The following is a 20,085-nucleotide window of genomic DNA, read 5'->3' as shown; positions in this document are numbered from 1 at the left end:
GCATAGAGTCTCTATCGTTGGTTTCTCTTGTTAGGCAGCAAACCGCGTATTTTGTAAATTTCCTGGGTCACCCTTGATTCAAGTGAAAGCAAAGCTCTTTATGAAGACTTCCAAGTTATGAATCATAAAACTCTCTATCTTTCTCTTATTAGATCCAACCGTCTACAGAGTAGACAGCCTGACTTTTCTCTCATCTTGCGTGAGCTGCTAATCACTATGGGGGATTTCTAAAGGTCCTCAAGATAGCAGACTAAATTCTCTTGTTCTTTTCCCCTTGCGACTTGGGAAAGCTTTCTGAACTTCTCCAAGAGCCCCGGTGCTCTTCCCCTTGTTTATAGGCCCTTCCTTGGTCCTGAGAGTGTCACATAATTCAGCGGGTAAAATTCAGTATGTTTTATCTTACTAGCTAGATTCCAAGTTCTTCCGAGGATGAAGACCTTCTTTCTTCACTTTGCATCTTACCAAGACCTACCACTAGCTAGGTAAGCAATGGATGTTTAACAACTACTTCATCAATCTATTAACTAATTGGATTCTAACTTTTAGAGTGGATGGCAGCAACAGGCCATGGATTATCATCATTGTCAAAAATTTCACCTTAGAATGAAGCTGTTTGCAGATCAAATCACTTGTTCTAACATGACCTGAATTGGCCTGTTGAAGTAACAGATAACATTGAAGAAAAGCTGGTCCGTACAAGTTTTGTTTTTTTAGCTTGCTTTGTCAATGCATTCCGTAAGAGGTGAATTCCTCATTCCTTTTGCTCAAAAACATATTTAGAAAATGGTCTTAAAGAGATCTGGCACCAGAGATGAGGTTGGCCAGGCTCTTCGCTAGGAACTAAGAGATAAAAATCAGTGACAGATGACAGAGTATCCTTTTATACCAGTTCTCTTTGCAAAAAAGCCACACAATGCAGGAAACATGATTTCATTCCACATGCTGAACCTCAGCTACCCTTGGGTAGAAGTCAGAAACTCGGAAGGCCGTGAGCACAATGCTTCCCATAAAGCACTAGGCAGGCAGGGCCATGGTAGAAAGGAGACAGAGTACCTAGCTGCCTGAACTGATTTCACCAGCCTTAGGAAACAACCTTCCCATCTCTCCCCTGTGGAAGGCCCCAAACTCCAAAAGCAACTTTCATTGCTGTATTTCAAAATGTATGTCTCTCTAATACAACAAACAGCCCCAAGGAAGGTAATGACTAGGGTCATTTACACATCTGGATGAAAGGAAGGAGTGGACACAGGTCTGGCTTATAGGCAAAGAGGATAATGGAGCAGCTGAAAAACCCCTGAGCAGAACTGAACATGTGCATCTTGATGATCTTGCCCAAAGCCTGACCTGGTATCAGAGTCACACTAGTAAAACCAGAGGTCAGAGTTTCCACACACTGATGGGATGGCAGTTCCCTTCTTTAATCCAACCATAGCTGGCAGATCAGGAAGGTATAGGGACATTCCTAACCTTTAATCCCAATCTCCCAGGCTCACGGAATTTAGCAGTAACCACACGAGGGGTGGAGTTCTGGATGTTTCTGAGGGCCAGGTGGAGGAACAAGTCCTCCATTAACAGCACCAGCAAAGACCTATTCTCAGTTGTCTCTTCTTGTCATGGGCTAGGCTCGGGGACTCCTGTGTTCTCTCTGTAGGCATCTCTGTTCAAAGAAGAGCCTTCAGGAAGTTTGGACAACAAAGAGTTATCTATTTTAATCACGTTTCAGAAAAGCAGCTCTCTGACTTTTCTCAAAGACTCAGATGTTCCTTGTACTTGTCAGAAAACAAATGTGGTTTCAGCCAACATCTGGAATGGAGAAAAATATAGCAACCACAAAAAAGATAATTAAATTAATAAGGAATGCTTTTCAGACATAACATCCCATAGGCCAAAAAAATGTTTTCAGAACTCTCCAGAACGAAATTATAGAAGTTACTTAGAAGCTAACGTAAGTGAATTAACTGCTGGAGGGCACCATATGGGAGCAGACCACTGTGACCCTATGGACCTTGCTAAGAATGGCACCCCAACTTCTTTTCTTTGGGTGACAGAGGAGCCCATAAATAAAAATGTACAAATAACATGTTATAGTTTCGGAGGCAGGCTTGTCATTTCCTTCACTGTACATTTGGAGTCTACATCTAGGTTGTTCAGCTGTTCCAAAATAAGACATCTCAAAAAGATGCCCTGCTGGTCATCTCACCCTCAGACATCCTGCAGAAAGCCCAGCCTGTGATCAGTTTTCCTTGAATACTTTCAATGACCAGCAGCTCAGTGTTACAGAAATCTGTCCATTCCCTTGATGGAGCATGCTAACTTTCACAAAACTCTTCTCTATATTAAAATCTGAAATCTACCTCTCAGTTTCCCCTTGGGAGTGCAAGAAAGAAATTATGTGCCTTCGGCCATATGGCAGCCTCTCAAGTATGTGAAGACCACTACCATGTTGCCTCTAAGTCTTCTCCAGTCTAAATGTTTCCAGATGTTTAGCTTCCTCTTCATCTTGGTTATCTCCTCTGGATAAATATTAGTTTATCAGTGACCCTCTTAAAATGGGAAGCCCAGCACAGAGTAACAGAAGCAGCACAGTGATGTAGGTTTCGTCTGACCGGCAGAGTTCAGGGGGTCTCCAGTCTTCTATCTGGAAACAGCAACTGTGTCAAACTGCTTCCACAGGACTCACCAGGAAATGCCATTTCCCAAGACTTTTTTCATAAAAACTGCTAGGGAGCCAGGCAGCTCTCATCCTGTATGTACATAATTTTGACTTTTCTCTAGAAAATCAGAATATGACACATATCTCTATTAAAAGACACCTTGCTAATCTCGGCCCATCCATCCAGGCTTCCAAGGCTATTCTGAATCCTATTTTTAAATCATGGACAATGTCAGACCTATCAAATAATAAAGAGTATACAGAATAATACGACAATCAACCACTTGCCCAGAATCTAGCTTTAGAACACATCACAAATAAAACTGAAGCTCCGAGGATATGCTTTCTCCATTTTATCCCCTCCTTCACCAGCCACAATGAAATAATGCCCACTAGCCTGAATTTGTGTTCGTCACTCCCATGCTTAAAGACTGTTTTGAATGTTGATTCCATCACCACTTACATTTTGTTCTATACAAACCCTGATAAGCATGCAATCTAGTCCAGGTTCATTTAAGTAGGTAATTCAAATGTTACTAAAGCAGCATTGTCCTTGTCTATCAGACTGGTAATCCCATCAAAACAGGGAGGTGACTCAGGCATGACTTATTCTTAGGGAATCCTTACTCGATCTCAGCAAACAAATTTTTGCAACTAATACACTGAATGATCCCAGTCTAAAACAGTCAGTATCAGTACAATTGTTTGTCACTGGTCAAATACGCCTTTTCCCTTCTCTTTCGAAATTCCTTCTGAAAGGTCCCAACAGAACACCCGCCACCCCACATTTCCCCCAAATCACTGATACGGTTCTAGACTCACATGTGCCTGAGGCTGTAAATTGCCTGGGTCCAGGGATTGGCCTTCATCAACAGGACAACACAGTAGCCTTTTTTTTTTTTTTTTTTTAAATCTGCTCCCCTACATCTGGCTTCAGGGCCTTCCTTCCAGTTAACTGGTTGGGACAAGCCAAAACAGGTGTTTAAAAAGTCTGTCCTCTTTCTATCATCATCAACCCCTTCTTCTCTCTAGAACTCTTCTTAAAAAATAAATCAAAGGGCCTTTTATCTGCTATTTAAGTATTTATGTAAGTATTTTTATGTAAGTATTTATGTAAATATTTAAGTATTTAAGCAAGCAGTATTAGCCCCATTATATAGAGTGGCAGCCTGAAGCATGCAGGGGCTCTCCTCTTCATGCCATAAAAATCTGGAAGGCTTGTATACAGATAGTTCTAGGACTTTTAGCAGAAAAATGACATCTCCCTCCTTCCCCCCTGCCATCCTTCCCTCCTTCTTCCATTCTTATCAATCCAGGCCTCTAATTTGCTGCTAACGGCGGCAGCAGGGTAGCTGTGAGGGGGACCTCCAGAGCAGTTTGCTGGATAGCAGTCAGGGCAAAAGGGTTCAGGGGCCAGGAAGGACTCAGCTCACAGGCCCATGAAGCCAGAGGGCACCCAGACAATATCCAATACTTCAATCTGACTGATAAGGAAACAGAGGGTCAGTGAGGTGAAGTCAAAATAAAGGTAAATGTCAGAACTCAGACTGGAACACAAGACTCCTGAAAGGCTAGTAAAACACAACACCCAGATGAGCTTCCTTTACCTAACCAGTAACCAGTGGGATATGAAACGTGGCTCCTAGTGTAGGACTAGGAGGCCGTATTATTTCACAGACACGCAGACCTGCTAAGACACAAAATGTCTCAATTTGCAATTACTTTCATTTCTAGGTTAATAACTCAGTCTCTGTGCCCAAACCTGGGTGAGGCAGAGAAGGGGACCAAAGAACAAAAACCAACCAAAAAACCCAGAGTGGCTTCTGCATGGAAAGAGGCTAAGATTTGTTTGGAGAGAATAAGCACTAAGCTACAAATTACAGTTATTTATGATACCACAGTGATGAATGGAAGGATAAGAGGTTAAAGTAACAAATGCTATAGCCTTTCGGAGGGAGAGATGAGCCAGAACTCAAGTGAAGGGAAAGGGAGGAGGGCATGTTTTCCTTCCCATCAGTGTTTCAGCCGCTCTCCGCCTGTTTATCTTTCTGTGAGGCAAAGCCGATGCTCTAACTTATCTGCAAGGATTCTGGGAAGACAGAGCAGATAGAAATGGGCCATGCAGGCTTGAAGGGGAGTTCCTGGTATTATAATCACAAACGAAGGGAGAAGCCATCTATCGCCTACTACAAAAACCTCAGCTCTACACCATGGAAAACCAGTTCCTTCAACTCCACAACCTGGGCAAGGAGTAATGTGGTAATCCTTGAATTATGTAACTATCAAGGACAAGAAAACAAGGGCCAATATTATTTCTCAATATCACAGGCTTAAAAGGCCTGAGTTTTCGAACCTCCTACCCTTCCTCCCTTTTTAAGACTGGTACAAGCCAAGGGTCCCATGAAATGTTTTTTAAATGTATAAAATATGTATTTTCCAAAAATTTTTTTTGATTCCTGGCTGAATTTTTCAATATCTCAACTACAGAAGTGTCCACAGCATGGGTCCCTAGGGGTGATTTCCACGGCCACGGATTCAATTGTGTTACTAGCACCTCAACATTTTTCAGAGTAAACAAGAGCAGATCTCACTGAAAAGTTTTCTAAGGTGAACAAACCAAGGATTTGAGGAAAGTTGTACTGAAAGTCATTTGTAACGAAAATAAGCCCCCAAATGGGTGCAGCTGGGGATCAGGGTTGAGAGATCCTTTTAAAAGCCCCCAAAAGAATGGTTAAAAGGCAGTGGAGGGGTTTCCCCCACAGGTAGTAATCCAATGCTGAGATCTGCTGTCATTAACAGCCTTCTGTCTCTATGGATATCCTTACATACGTGGGTACCATGCTGGTTCCAAGAGGGCAGAGAGTCTTGTCCAAGAATCACAGCGCGTCAGTGAGTGGCAGAGCTTAGATAGAACTGGGTCTCTTAAACACAGCACCTTTGTTCTATCCAAGACACCACGCTGTGGCCTAGGTTTGGGGCATGACTAGTTTTCTGTAATTCTTTAATTCAAACTTGAAACTCCATTGTAAAAGAAAATTCAAAGATACGTGTAGAGGGATATTCCGGTCTCTAGAAAGCCCCAGACAAGGAAACTATATTCAGGGAGCCAGGTGGGGTCCCTTTTAAAGCATGAGTAACTCTGCTCAGTGGTATTTGAACTGAAGGGGAAGCGGTCTGAAACTGAAGGCATCGCACTGGTATGGTAAAGGGCCATGAATCCGGACGGAGCACAGCACTGGGCACATAACACACACTGGATTAAAAAAACTTGTCAACAAAACACGGTGATGAACATTATCATTTCTGGTCCAAGACGCTGAAACTGCACACACGCCGAACTTTGAAGAACCCAAATCAGAACCGCGAAGATTTCATCAACAAAGCAGATCAATAGATATAGAAGTTTCTACTCCCAAATGCTGGATGAGGAACAAAAAGACAAACAGTACTTACAAACATCTTACAGAGAGGAAGGAAATGGCAGGTAAGTATACCTAAATCAAAGGGAAATAAAAAGCTGTCACTGGGGCTTTTAATCTTCTGGTTGTGCAATTCACTTCCGCACGGTCAGAGCAACCCTCGTGCTACCCCCACCAGCTGAAAAATTTCTATTTAACTAAACTCAGAATATCCAAGAGCCTGATTAGACTCTTCCAAGTACATAAATTAACACTGGCAACGTTACAGAAATAAAGCACTGCCCACCCACTCGTGCATACCTCCAGCTTTTCAGCTACTAGCCCAACTCAAAACAGCCCAATCTTTACCATCTCTAGCACCGCAAATATTGCCTGGAATGACAGGTTTTATGATCAATCCTTCACTTACTTCATGAAGAATTTTCTCCCAAGTAATGTAAATCAAACATGTACAGTTTTACCAAATTCACTACTTTTATGGTTCATCTGCCGAGTGATTGTGAACATTTAACGGTAGTACAGGATTGTCAGTTAAGCCAGCCTTCCTACATAGCTGGTCACAGACCAACCCGGATATCTCAGGCAATGATCCTGCAGAGATGAGCCCAACAGAATGGCTGCTTCCAATTAAGCCATTCTCACTACTGGAAAAGCAAAGCAGGAGCAGATCCCACTGCTGGTGGGGACATGATTTCCACATCCTGAAAACAGCACTTGGGTCCACCAACTATGGAGATGAGCTCCTTCTTACTCCAAACTGCATCAATATCATGGTCCACCAGCCTACTCAGATCAGCCACTGCTCTTGGCTGCACAAAAGGAAGCTGGTTATTTTGGTGTAATGGAAAGAGTTCACTCTTGACAGGCCTATGCTCTCGGGTTCATATTCTAGCTCTATAACTGACTCGCTCTCTGAACCTCAATTTCCTCAACAGGAAAGTGGGGGTGATAACACCTCCTCTCCGAGTGGTTGTAAGCAAGATGGCCGGTTCAGTGTCAGGCAAATAGTCAAAGCTCAAAAAACGTTGGTGTGCTTTCTACTAACATCTCTGCTCCAGAGTACTTTTTTGTCGTTCTCTGCATTCCTGGGTCAACATCTATTTCTTGTAAACCCTTGGAATGGCCTAACCAAGTATGACCAACGCTACTACTGTCTAGTTTGTTAAAATCCTCTGTGCAGTTGGGGGTGGGGGGTGGGGAGGGTTCTGATGATGTTTAAAATCCCAAATTTAATCCCGGTACTCAAAGTGTGATCTACAGACCAGCAGGATCAGCATTACCTGGAAGTCTGTTTGAAAGGCAGACCCCTCAGGCCCCACTCCAGACCTAATGAATCCAAGTTTATGAGATTCCCCCAAGTGACAGGGTTACCTCTTGAAGTTTGAGAAACACTGTTTTCTGTACAACAAATGAACTGGGGTATAGAATAATAAACAGAGCCTACCGACACTCTAAGGAATCAACAGCACCTGTGCTGTTGGTGGGATTCTATGAATGTTTATTAGGGTAGAAAGCAACTACTGACCAAGGCATTTTCCCTGGAAGGACAGTAAAATGGATACATTGTGCCTTTTGAGTTTAAAAAAAAAGAAAACAAAACAACAAAAACGATACACGAAGGACACTGGCTTTATGGTAATATTTAAATCTTCTACATTAATGCAATCTTTGTTATATAATGAGGGCTCTGCATATAATTAGTAGTAATACGAGCATTCTGATTATATGTAGACTCTAAATAACCGGAAGGATACTTTCAATGTAGTAATTTCTGGTTTCCAGGACGCAACACATAACAGATTGATTAGTAATAAGCTTCCACAGATTGAATGTTCTCAACACAGGATGACAAAGTTCTAAAGCATGTCCTTCTGTGATGCTGAGCATGTGTCTTTCCTTCCCCACCCCATCAACCTTCTGAAACATTTTTTAGTTCTTTCCAGTTATATGTGAAAGTACAATTTTTAAATACTCCTGAAAGTAAAATTTACAACCCAAATTCCTAAAATGAATCACCCCATGCCGGATCCAGGAGACTGGTAACTTTGTGTATCAGGAAACAAAAACCCCATCCGAGTGAGTCATCTCTGTGATCAGAGATAACACAGCCCCAGCCAGAGCTCAGCGCAAACAAATGGCCACAGCAATCACATGCCAGCATCTTTAATGGTTTTTTACATTAAAATGCATCAGTCAGCTCTGTGAAACCAGGAAGTGGAACCTGGGACGCCACATAAATAACAAACACATTCTTTTGAGTTTGGCGAATCTTGACGTCTGCTCTAAGTCTATCTCAATTTCTGGTACATAAATAAAAATGAAAATGCTCCTTTACCAAGATGAGAGCAGGACAGCAAGAGCTAACTAATATGACTGGGCTTCTGAAGTTCCATAAGAAAAATTTTAAGACTTCTTAAACGTCTATGTATTGAGGACTTTGATCGAAAGTGAAAAAGGTGATCTGATCAGAAGTTGGCAAGTACCTCAAAAACTGCAACAGAGGAAGTGGCACTGAGGCTCCAGAGCACGAAAGCCTGTTATCATCTGACTCCAATATCTGTACGTACGGCTTTTTCTCAGGTGCTCCAGGGTTGAAAGGGAAGAGGAGCAGGAAGGGAACTTGTGCCACATAGCATGGCCTTGCACTAGCAAACTCCTCCAGAGAGAAGGGCAAGTATCCTCTTCAACCCTTGGACAGGGGATACCATGCCCGGACCAAGCCTGCCTCAGGCTGGCTAGGCTCAACACAGGGACAGTGCAAATTCCCAGGCTATGTTTTTCAACATAGGGAGAGAGGCATCTCCTATGAACACCACACATCCATTAGCAGGCAGAGTGCCAAGAGAACATGACTTCAGCAGTGGCTATGGCTATGAGCTTCCGCGCCCACGGCAGAAGCGCTTTCTTCTGAAACACTGGAGACCAGTTGGGGACAATGGCAATAAACCCCAGGCCCTTGCTTTCACCAAGACCTCTCCCAAAGCAAAAAACCCAAACAAACAACAAAAACAAACAAAAAGCCAACGATAGTGGAAACAAGTTAAAATACCCCATAGCGCCCCCATGCCCACCCCATTACTTCCGCGAAGCACACACTACCTCATAATGAAGGGAATGAAAGGCGCCATGCTGAGAGGAGAATAGGTGCCGTCCATCGGGGAAGGGTAGAGTCTCCCCAGCACCAAAAGTAAGAGAAACATGCTTGGATGGCGGTTGAGTTCTCCTGTGTCACTGAAAAAAAAAAAAAAAGCTATTGCACGTAAAAGACTTATAATTTAAGAGGCAAAGTGTTACCTTCAAACATTTTTCTCATTAAATGATTATGAATATAAAGTGAGATGCTCTATGATTGGAAGATCGTTCCCCTTTTCTCATTTTTCCCTCCATTCATTTCTTATGTTCCTAATGCGCAACTAAGGAAGAGCTATTGGCAAAGCCACGGATTGGGCTCCAGCACACGAGGCTCTTCTCAAAGCTGTTAATTCGTGTCTGTTTTGATTTGAGCTGTTCATACAGCAGAAAGGAGTCCCACAGTATGAAATGTGAAACTTTCAACAGCGAAATGCACTTAGGAAATCTTGAACGGTCACCTCCTGGGTCCAGAAAAGCCTGTCTGTACAAATTACTAATGTGAGAGAATGTATCATGAACAGAAGTAAAATTCATTGATGTTAATTTTACCTCCCCGTTACAGATCATGAGTATAAATTCATATCAAGGGCAAATGTGGCTAGAAGAATAAAAAAGCACATGTTCTAAAAATTCCACTATCAGCACAGGATGTGATTGAAAGGGCGGTGATAAACTTTTCTATGTACCCTGATCAGACGGGAAGCACTCTGAACGGCTTTATTTTCTGTTTCTAGGGTCAAGCAGGCCAGTGCTTCTTCCAGACCATCCAGCTATTTGCTTACTCTCATAATGGTCAACTCTAACAGGTCAGTAAGAAAAAAATGGCTGGTGTCTGTGACAGCAAACTCACTATGCAAACACAGAGATTTTTAAATATCATGGGAAGAAAATGCTTTTCAGAAGCTGTGTTTCTAAGAGGCTAGTTTCTGAAATATGTTCCCTGAAAACAGAATGTGAAAAAAACAATCTAAAACGGGATTTAAAAAAAAATATAAAACATATCATAAAAACAGAGTATTCGGGGTTCCTGGGTGGCTCAATCAGTTAAGTGTCTGACTCTTGATTTTAGCTCAGGTCATGATCTCAGAGGCGTAAATGACCCACGTCTGGCTCTGTGTTTGGAGCCTGCTTTAAGATATCTCTCTCCCTCTGGTTCCCCACTCCACCTCTATACAAAAACAAAAACAAAACAGGATTTTATACAGCTTCTCAGGTACAAATCTACTGTAGAGAGTCAGGCAACAGGATGTAATAAAAAGCACTTTTAAAAAATCCATCTAAGTTATAAGGAAGGAGTTGATTAAAAACTGTTGCCTGGAGGGAAAAATCTCGATTAATGAAGTAATTCACTTCCTTGATTTCACAGTGTCCCACCCTATCCTCTTCTTACCTGTCCACAGTATTAGCTACAGCTTCCAACTGTTGGAGAAGAAAGGGATAGAGTTCCGGGAAACGAGAAAAAAACTCGCTGCCTGTCATTCTGTAAAGGGAAGAAAAACAAATTACTACCATTTATTTCCTCTGATCTAATAACAAAGCCTTTTTATTTTATTTAAAGGAAGATAGCCAAGGTCATTTGCTTGAATATTTAATGAAAAAAAGTTGAGAACAAACCTCATCTTAAAAATTTAACAATCAGTCAAAACAAAACATTTAGTTTTGATTTTGGAAGTGCTCCTAACACACGGAATTTTATCTCAAAATTTAAGATTATGTGCATTTACAAATATTTGGTATTAAGTTCTGTTGGGGAAGAAATATGTAATCTGTGCAGATGCCAGGTTTTCTACAATTGATTTGGACTACATATACAGTCAACATCTGGTTGGCTAAGGCTGACAGCTTCTGTAACAAGGGCAGGTCTAGAACAGGTTTCTCCAAGTTGGCACCAATGGTATTTTGGACCAGACTATGTTTTGTTGTGGGCGGTGTCATAGGACAGTAGGATGTTCAGCAGCCTCCGATGCATCTACCCATCAATGCCAGTAATATCCCCACCCTTTCATGTCATGACGATCAAAAATGTCTCTGGACATTGCCAAATGTATCCCAAGGGGTAAAAATGGTCCCAGCTGAAAACCACTGGGCTAGAGTACGGTTATCAGAGGCACAGATTTGGTATATACGGTTCTGGACATCCAATCTCAGCTGACACCTGTGAGGATTACCTTTCCATCTTTATAAATACTACTCTTGAATTCTGACAAGACCTGTTCAGTTTTTACAAACGCTTACACTCATGTAACGCACTCCTATGAAGACTCAGAAAATTTCCACGATCCCAGAAAGTTTCCTCGTGCCCCTTCCCAGTCAACTCTACAATTTGGTTTTGTCTGTTTTACAATTTCATATAAATGTAATAATACATTACAGAATTTTTTTGTGTCTGGCTTTTTTCACACAGCCTAAAGTTTATCCATGTTACTTGATGTATTAATAGTTTGATTCTTTTTTTGTGGAATATTATTCCTCTATATGAACATACAAGTTTGTTTATCCATTCTCCTCTTGACAGATATGGGCTGTTTCCATTTGTAGGCTATTATGAATAAAGCTGCTAGGAACATTCTTACACAAGGTTTTTGTGGACATGTTTTCATTTCTTTTGAATAAGTATCTGAGAATAACATTTCAGTATGTTTAACATTTTAGGAAACTGACAGTTTCCCCCAAATAATGATGGCATTTTATACTCCCACCAATATTAAATGAGAGTTTAGTGGTTCTGTGTTCTTTCCAGCATTTGCTGTTGTCTTTCTCTTTATTCACTTTAGCCATCCTAGTGGTAGATTCCTGTGATTTTGATTTGCATTTCCTTGATGACTAATGATGCTATTAAACACTCTTTGTGCTTTGGTTATTGATACTGTCTTTAGTGAAGTAGCTATTCAAAAGTTTTGCCTGTTTTCACATTAGGTTGCTTGCTTCCTTTGTCGTACATATGCACTGCATGGACCTTCTCTGTCTGGAGCTTGTCAACTTATTTTCCTCATAATGTCTTCTGATGAGCAGAAGTTTTCAATCCAATAATTGGATCGATTTTTTTCTTTTTATGATTCATGTTTTCTGTAGCGTAAGAAATCTTTGCCTACCCCAACATCTCAAAGATATTCTGTTTTCTTCTAGGAGTTTTATAGTTTAAGCTTTTATCTTGAGGTCCATGATCCATCTCAAATTAATTTTTGTGTATGTTGTGAGGTAGAGGCAAAGGTTCTCTTTTTCTTTTAAAAATTTATTATTTTTTAAATGGAAGTATAATTGACCTACAATGTTGCCTTAGTTTCAGGTGCAAGATTCTTTTTCTTCTACATTGGTGTGTCATCATTTTAACAGGGAGATGCCATAAGATATAGGCCTTAAATAGGAGAGATGTGCCATGTTCATGGATAAGAAGATTCATTATTCTTTTAAAAAGATTCAATCTTATAAAGAGGAATTCTCACCAAATTCAATGCAATTCCAATAAAAATAATAATTTATATATTCAACTATATCAGTTAATATTAAAAAAAATTTATACACACAAAAAAGCACAAATAAAAACAGAAAATAATACACATACAAAGTATTTTTGGCAGAGGAAGAGTATCAAACATTATGAAATAAAAGAGACTAAAAGGCTAAATACATGTGGACCCTGTTTGGATCCTGATTCTAACAAGCCAATTATAAAAAGGCATTTCTAAGACAATTAGGAAAAGTTCAAGGTTAAAGAGTTATTAACTTTGTAACACATGATAATAGCATGGTATATTTCTTTTTAAACTCTCTTATCAAATCAGTCACGCAACCTGAAGTATTTATGGGAAAAATGACATGATGCCTGTGACCTCAGAAGGACAAGAAATGGACAAAATAAGATTGGCAAAATGTTGGTAATTCTTGAAGTTCAGCGATGGATATGCAAGGGTTAATTATACTATTCTCTTCACCCTTACATATGTTGAAAATTCCCATAATAAAAAGGTTCTAAAATAATGGAAGTAAACATTTTTATTTGCCAAGCCCCAAACTGGGAGAAAATACGTAATCCGTATAACTGAAGATTATGTAATTAGTATGAGAATATATGAAGAACTCCAGTGTTATCAATAAGTTGAATGACAAACAACTGAACATAAAAATGTATAAAACCTATTCAAATATAATCCACAGAAAATAAACATTAGCGACCAATAAATATAAGCTGCTCAGTCATACTAAGAGACCATTTTATACCAGCTGGCAAAGACTGAAAAGTCAGACAATACCAAGTTACTGGAACTCCCACTGTTGATGGAAACAAGCATTACTACAACAACTTTTAAAATAATCTGGCATTTTCTTGAAAGCCACAGATGTATTTAGCCAGTGATTCACAAATGCTATTTCTAGGTGAGTGGCCTAATAACGTGGGCACCAGAAGGCTTGTGCAACTGTACGCACAGTGGCTCTATGTCCTTCAAGAGTAGAGTGAACAACTCTACACTCACACAATGGCATACTGCAGAGCAGTAAGTCTGAATGAACTACAGATATACCAATACAGATGTATTTCAGGAACATCATGTTAAGTGAAAAGTGTTAAAGAAGAATTTAATAATATAACCCTATGCAAACAAAGTTTATAATAAAGCACCACTAAGTAATATATCACTTAGTGAAACAAATTTTAGTGATAAAAAAATGAGAAGCAAAGGAATAAAAACAAAATTGGCAAAAGTAATCAATCACTTCTCCAAGGCAGAGAAAGAAAGGAGATGGGATTAGGAAGGAATATATAAGGGGCTTCAAAAGAAATGTTGTTACTTAACCAGGTGGTGGATCTAAAAGTATGTGTTGCAGTTACTCTTTATACCTTACACACACTATATACATCTTCTTTTGTACCTATTTCACAGTAAAACCGATTTTTTTTAAAGAGAAGTCCTTACTTCCTTTTAAATCAGATCTATTGAACATTTACTGGACATTTATGCAAATGTTAAAAAACCCCACATACTACATCTCCCAGTGCCCCTATGCATGGACAACTACACAAAAGCATCTCAGCTTTCCTTGCAAAAAACTTGTTTATACAAGTACATACTCTCAGTTTAGCTCCTTTTCCCCATAAATATGCATATTATACATATGGTTGTGCCCCTTGATTTTACTTTTCATTTGAATTATATCTGAGTAATCATTCAATATCAGGCACACCATTCTATTTCTTTCCACTTAATGGCTGCGGAGTAACCCACTGTTTGTTGAGTGTAATTGATTTCATCCCAAACGACAGGCCTTTTGGTCATTATCTTATTGTTACAAACAATGACATGTAAATTTCCTTGTTAATAAATGGCAAATCTGGGCTTTGCAGGTTGTTCAGTGTTTTACAAAACACTGATCACAAAACCATTCCACTACAGACCATTGTTACATTCTTCAGCATCGCTAAGCAAAACTGGTCAGGAACATCAGTTTCCATTTTTAGCGGAGTCACTTGAAACTGTTATGAATTCAATACTGCAATCCCTGTGTATAATTGCCCATATAGAATCTCCCCGTTTATACCACAAATCCTGGTGGTATGTCTTCTAGAGGAATCAGTATTTCCAGGGCAGTAAGTCACTCCTTAATGGTCCGTTATCTCTTGGTGGTATCAAAGGACACAAGCATTCTTATGTAAGGAGACCATATGATTGCATTACTATGATCTAGAAATTGCCTTGATAAATAAAGGGCTCTGATGACCACAAATACTACCAGAGAAAATGGCTGTGGAGCTATCATCCTCAAATTAAAGTCACTGTCTTAATTGAATTGAAACTAATAGTCCCAAACAGGGAATTACCTTATTCAGATACCTTGGTAGGTATTATGTTGCAGAATATATGAAGAAGGTACGTCAGTTATAAACATTTGGTGAATCTTTTTTTTTTTTTAAAGATTTTATTTATTTATTTGACAGAGAGAGATCACAAGTAGGCAGAGAGAAGCGGGGGGGGGGGGGCGGGGAGGGGGGAAGCAGGCTCCCTGCTGAGCAGAGAGTCCTATGCAGGGCTCAATCCCAGGACCCTGAGATCATGACCTGAACCAAAGGCACAGAATTAACCCACTGAGCCACCCAGGTGCCCTGGTAAATCTTTTAAGTAATTGTTTTGTTCTTAATAATTCGGTGGGCTTTGACTATATCTTTAAAAATATTATTCTGTTAAAATTATTGTGTCCATGCTTGATGGTGTAGGACTTTGAAGCATCAACTGTCAGGGTTTAAGAAAAACCAAAATTATTTCTAAGAAGAATTTTGACCTTGCTTAGGTACTCTGAGCACACCGGAGTTGCCTTTCTATTCTAGCGTTCTCAGGCTCCTTGATACTGTTAAGAAAATGTCAACTCGAAGAGACTCTTAACTATAGAGAACAAACTGAAGGTTGATGGAGGGAGGATGGTGGGGGTTGGGTTAAATGGGTGATGGGTATTAAGGAGGGCACTTGTGATGAGCCCTGGTGATCATCGAGTGATCAATCACTAAATTCTACAGCTGAAAACGATTTTTACCATATATGTAATGAACTAGAATTTAAATAAAAGCATCATCTCAAATCTACATCAGCCAAGGGTTACTAAAGACTTGGCTAAATGTGTACGGAGGGAGTGCTGCCTGAAGGAGATTCAGTATTAACAATTCTCGTGTATTATCAAACAGAGCCTCAAGAGGTAAAGCATAGGAGGATATCAGAATTATCTAAGAGTATGGAGACAAAAGACAAAAGGTGACCACCATAGGAGGATATCAGAATCATCTATTCAAACTTCACTCACTCCTGATTCTCTGCTACAGCAGAAGGCCTACAGTTCATAGGCTGCTCATAGGTTTTGGGCTAACCCTATAGGTCTGGAATCCACAGCTTTATTTTAAAAGGCCAAGACCATTTTAGTCCATACATGAGTCCTGGAACATGTGAATCTTACCTATCATTTCTACTTAATCAAAACTATAGCATGATCCGTTTTCTCAGGAAAGCAGCAATTATTTTAAAATACTTACATACTTCATGCTGAGCACAGTGCTAGGTCCCATGGAAGACGCTAACAATATGAAATAGTCACAGCTCTTGGGGCTTAAGATCTGGTTAGGAAGACAAGGCACATGCATGGACTAGGTAAGGCAAACCACTTTAAGGGTCAAATAACTAAAGCTTCCAGGAACAGTGGAGTTGGGAAAGAGATCACTGGCAGCTGGAGAGGTTAGGGAACAGTTTGTGGCAAACGTGGAAATCAAGAAGAGTTTTGAAAAAATTGGGTAAGAATGGATTAAAATGGAGAGAAATGGATTAAAAAGGAAAGGAAATAGCATGCAGAGGGTGGGTAGTTACCGAAACCAACTGGGTAGGTAAACCGGCTGGATGAAAAGAAGGCTTCCTGACAAAACATGACAGAAAAGGCATAAAAGACAGAAAAGGCATAGAAGTTTTTAGAAATTTCAATGCCAGACTAAGCATCTAAGCCTGTATCTTACAGGCATTGAAAGTTTCTGAACAGCAGAGAGGTGTGCCAAGAGCAGATGAACCGGACTAGAGGGAGGGTAGAAATACAGTGACCCAATGTACATTCACTGAATGTACCTTTGCACCTCAACTAGAGCGTAAATATCTACAGGTAAGGAACCACATTCACACGTCCTTGTATCACTTTTTTTTTTTTTTTAAGATCTTATTTATGTATTTGACAGAGAGGGAGCACAAGTAGGCACAGCAGCAGGCAGAGGAAGAGAGAGACCAGGTTCTCTGCTGAGAAGAGAACCCAAGGTAGGCCTCGATCCCAGGACCCTGGGACCATGAACTGAGCTGAAGGCAGACGCCCAACCAACTGAGTCACCCAGGTGCCCCTGTATCACTCTTGATACAAACCACAATTCTATATAAACGCTGGCCAAGAATGTATAAGATCAGTCAGAGAAGAAAAACATTCTTCTATAGATGACCTCAACCGATGCCTTATGCCTTTTTTCTTTTCCCAGTGACTGGCTCCCACCCAACTGACACCACACCACCCTTCTAGCAGCAACACAATTTCTCTTACAAGGATAAAAGGAGTTAGGACTCAGACGGTAACAAATTAAAAATTTCTCAACGGGAATCCTTAGCTGTATCTAAGGACATTCAAAATCCTGATTTGAATGAATAAACTGAGTATCCTGCCAGGACTTGAAATTTCTTAAACACAAATACAGAAATCTTGTCTCTCGCTGATTTACAATCGGTTCAATTCTAGTTCACCCCTATAAGCAACCAGGCTGATATGTCACCTCCACAGATACAGCAAGCCCTGGGGGCAAATTCTCCAGTGACAGGGATTTCAAGCCTGTTTATCTATGCGGCCAAAAACTAGCCCTGCAACTTTATGGAAACAAAAGAAGTGATAACCAAAAAGGAAAAATGGAATCTCTGTCAATTCAAGCTTCTAGGAAGACAAAAGGAGACCACCAAATATTGTGAATGGGATAAAACAGACAGACAAAAGTGAAAATAAACAAGCCGGGACAGGGAATAAGAATAAAGCAGCTTTAACCTTGGGGACTGTCAGACTCTACAAAACATGAGTTGATTCCCCAGTCCTGACCGGTAAGAACTATGTAGGCACAACCCATGGAGAGGCCCTTGGGGAAACACAGAAGTTCCTTTAAGGAATCCACTTGCCCGGCACCAGGAGCAGAGAGTGGCTTTGAGTCTCCCCCAGGGCACTCATCCTGGTCCTTTCAGGGGTGGGATCCCCCAGAGCCCAGACAAGGCCATGAACAAAGCTGGCAGGCAATGGAGGTTGACTGAATGAATGAAAATGCCTGCCCAGCAACGTTTGTTTTAGTTTAAAAGCTTTTTATTTATTTTTAATTTTATTTTAAAGCTTTTTAAAAAATTTCTCTAGCACTACTTGTTTACTGAGCAAAAATTAGATAATATAGGACACTGCAAAGAAAAATCTCAAGTCCACCTCAAACTCACTACCTAAAGATGACTGCTAGTCTGCTCTGATGTCTGTCCATCTACACCTTTCTCCTCCTTATATATCCTTTTCTTATCTGCTTTTTACACTTAACACTGTATCAGGAGCACTGTTCCATATCAGCCTGGACCCATTTGAATGCAGAAGCCTCAGTGTGGTACGCTCTCTGTGCCTCTCCCACATTTGAACATATGTCTGGGGCCCTAAGCCAGACACCAGCTCAGAATGCCTCGTCCCCATCCTGGCTAAGCCATGGGTGAAAGGCAGTCCCTACCCCAGGCGCATGAGGAGCTTCCCTTGGTCTGCACATTCCACATCCAAGCTTGGTAACGCCGAAGTAATGGTAATGCTCTAGTTTTTTAGAGCATCTGAGCTTTCATTGTTTTGACCGTTTCTGAATCCCACCTGCCATCCATAACAGCCTAGGAAAATCTTCACTTGACTCAAGCTTCTATTTCTCTCAGAGACCCTGTCCTAAGATCTGCCACACATATGGAAATTGAAATGCTTCTGAGCTTAACAAAAGCATCCTGATAAAAAATGACTATGCAATGAAAACAGGCATTCAGTGAACCGTGTTACAAATTAAAATAGGGTATCCCCACCCCCCAATTCCTACGTACAGATCCCCTATCATTCTGAATCATCTCAGGAACAGGGATCAAGAGAGTAATGTACGAAGGTATAAAGAGGGAAAGCTTGCCAAGGCAAGCAAAAACATGCAGAAAAAGGAACTCCATAGTAAACAGCAGCGAAGGCATAGCTTGTGCCTGGTTTAAAAAAAACCAAACCAAAACAACAACAAAATGAGGACTTATTCAAGGGTCATGGAGCAAACACCATAAATCTGGTTTCATTAGATGGAAACAAACACTGAAGGCTGGAGTTAGTATGAGAATATATGAAGAACTCCAGTGTTATCAATAAGTTGAACGACAGGTTTTCAGTCGGTTTTTCAAATGTGAACCCAATAAACTATTAAAACCTAGCTATCCCCAGATTCTGGCCTATAAAACCACTCTAGAGGAGAGAAACTAGCAAAGGGCCTGTGTCTCCTTGCCACAGTGATTGCTGATAAAAAGAGCAAGCGCATCTTAAGAAAAAGTAGCCTGAAATGGAAATAAACCTACAAAGAAGACAAAGGGAGCACGCGCATGTGCGCGCGCGCACACACACACATCAAAGGAGGAGCAAATGCAAACTAATAAAACAGAAACAACTAATAAAAAAGAAATCTGGGTTTGGAACCCCACCAGGAGGATCGCCATCTCTGACTCTGTTCCTAGAATCCTCTCCCCACCTCTGAGTGGGCCAGACACCAGCACTTCTCCCTTGCGTAGTGGTAATTTAAAAAGAATGAGTGATTGGACTGAACAGATGTCAGGGCCCCAGGGCCAGAATCTCACACTCAGCAAGCATTTGTGATCTGGCCAGGGTCCCAGCGGGAATGCCTGTTACTAAACTTCAGGCAAACCGTGAAGGAAGTTACAGGAGGGTATCTTCTTCAGGGCCTCTCTTTGAAGGGCATGGATTCTGACCAGATCTCCTGCCAATCTCATCTCCCTTCCTATCCTCCATAGAAAGCCATGACATTCTTGGACTTACTGGAAGTTTTCCCAATCCTTCCCTTTGGGAGCTGATTTCCAGGTAGAGAATCTCCCAAATCACAAAATCAGTCATCACTATACTCCACCCATGGAGGGGAAGTGGAAACTCTTGGTTCTGGAAGTGCCCCGCCATTCCCCTTGTAGAAATTACTGGGCCAAGGCTGGGCCTGGAAATACATTCCTCTTCATTCCACAGCCAGACGGTCAGTAAACATACATCTCCCGAATTCCTCATGTGCATAAGGTCGCATCTGGGCAACTTATATGGATTTTTTTACACCAGAGATTTGTTTCTTAGAGAATGTGT

At 40.8% G+C, this 20,085-nt stretch overlaps 1 protein-coding gene across 1 annotated transcript in view; it reads right to left on the bottom strand.

Moving 5' to 3' along the window:
* Positions 1–20,085, bottom strand: part of THADA (THADA armadillo repeat containing) — a 326,156-nt gene that overhangs the window by 174,788 nt on the left and 131,283 nt on the right. Inside the window, exons 27-28 of the mRNA XM_045980964.1 lie at positions 10,595–10,684; positions 9,172–9,303 (exon numbers count right to left, since the gene is read on the bottom strand). Coding sequence (XP_045836920.1) covers positions 9,172–9,303; positions 10,595–10,684 — 222 coding nt within the window. The remainder of the gene's footprint in view (positions 1–9,171; positions 9,304–10,594; positions 10,685–20,085) is intronic.

This window comes from Meles meles, chromosome 16 (genome assembly GCF_922984935.1).
Source record: "Meles meles chromosome 16, mMelMel3.1 paternal haplotype, whole genome shotgun sequence".
Classification (NCBI taxonomy): domain Eukaryota; kingdom Metazoa; phylum Chordata; class Mammalia; order Carnivora; family Mustelidae; genus Meles; species Meles meles.
The sequence above is the reverse complement of the archived record's forward strand: the minus strand, read 5'-3'. Positions and strand labels throughout refer to the sequence as shown.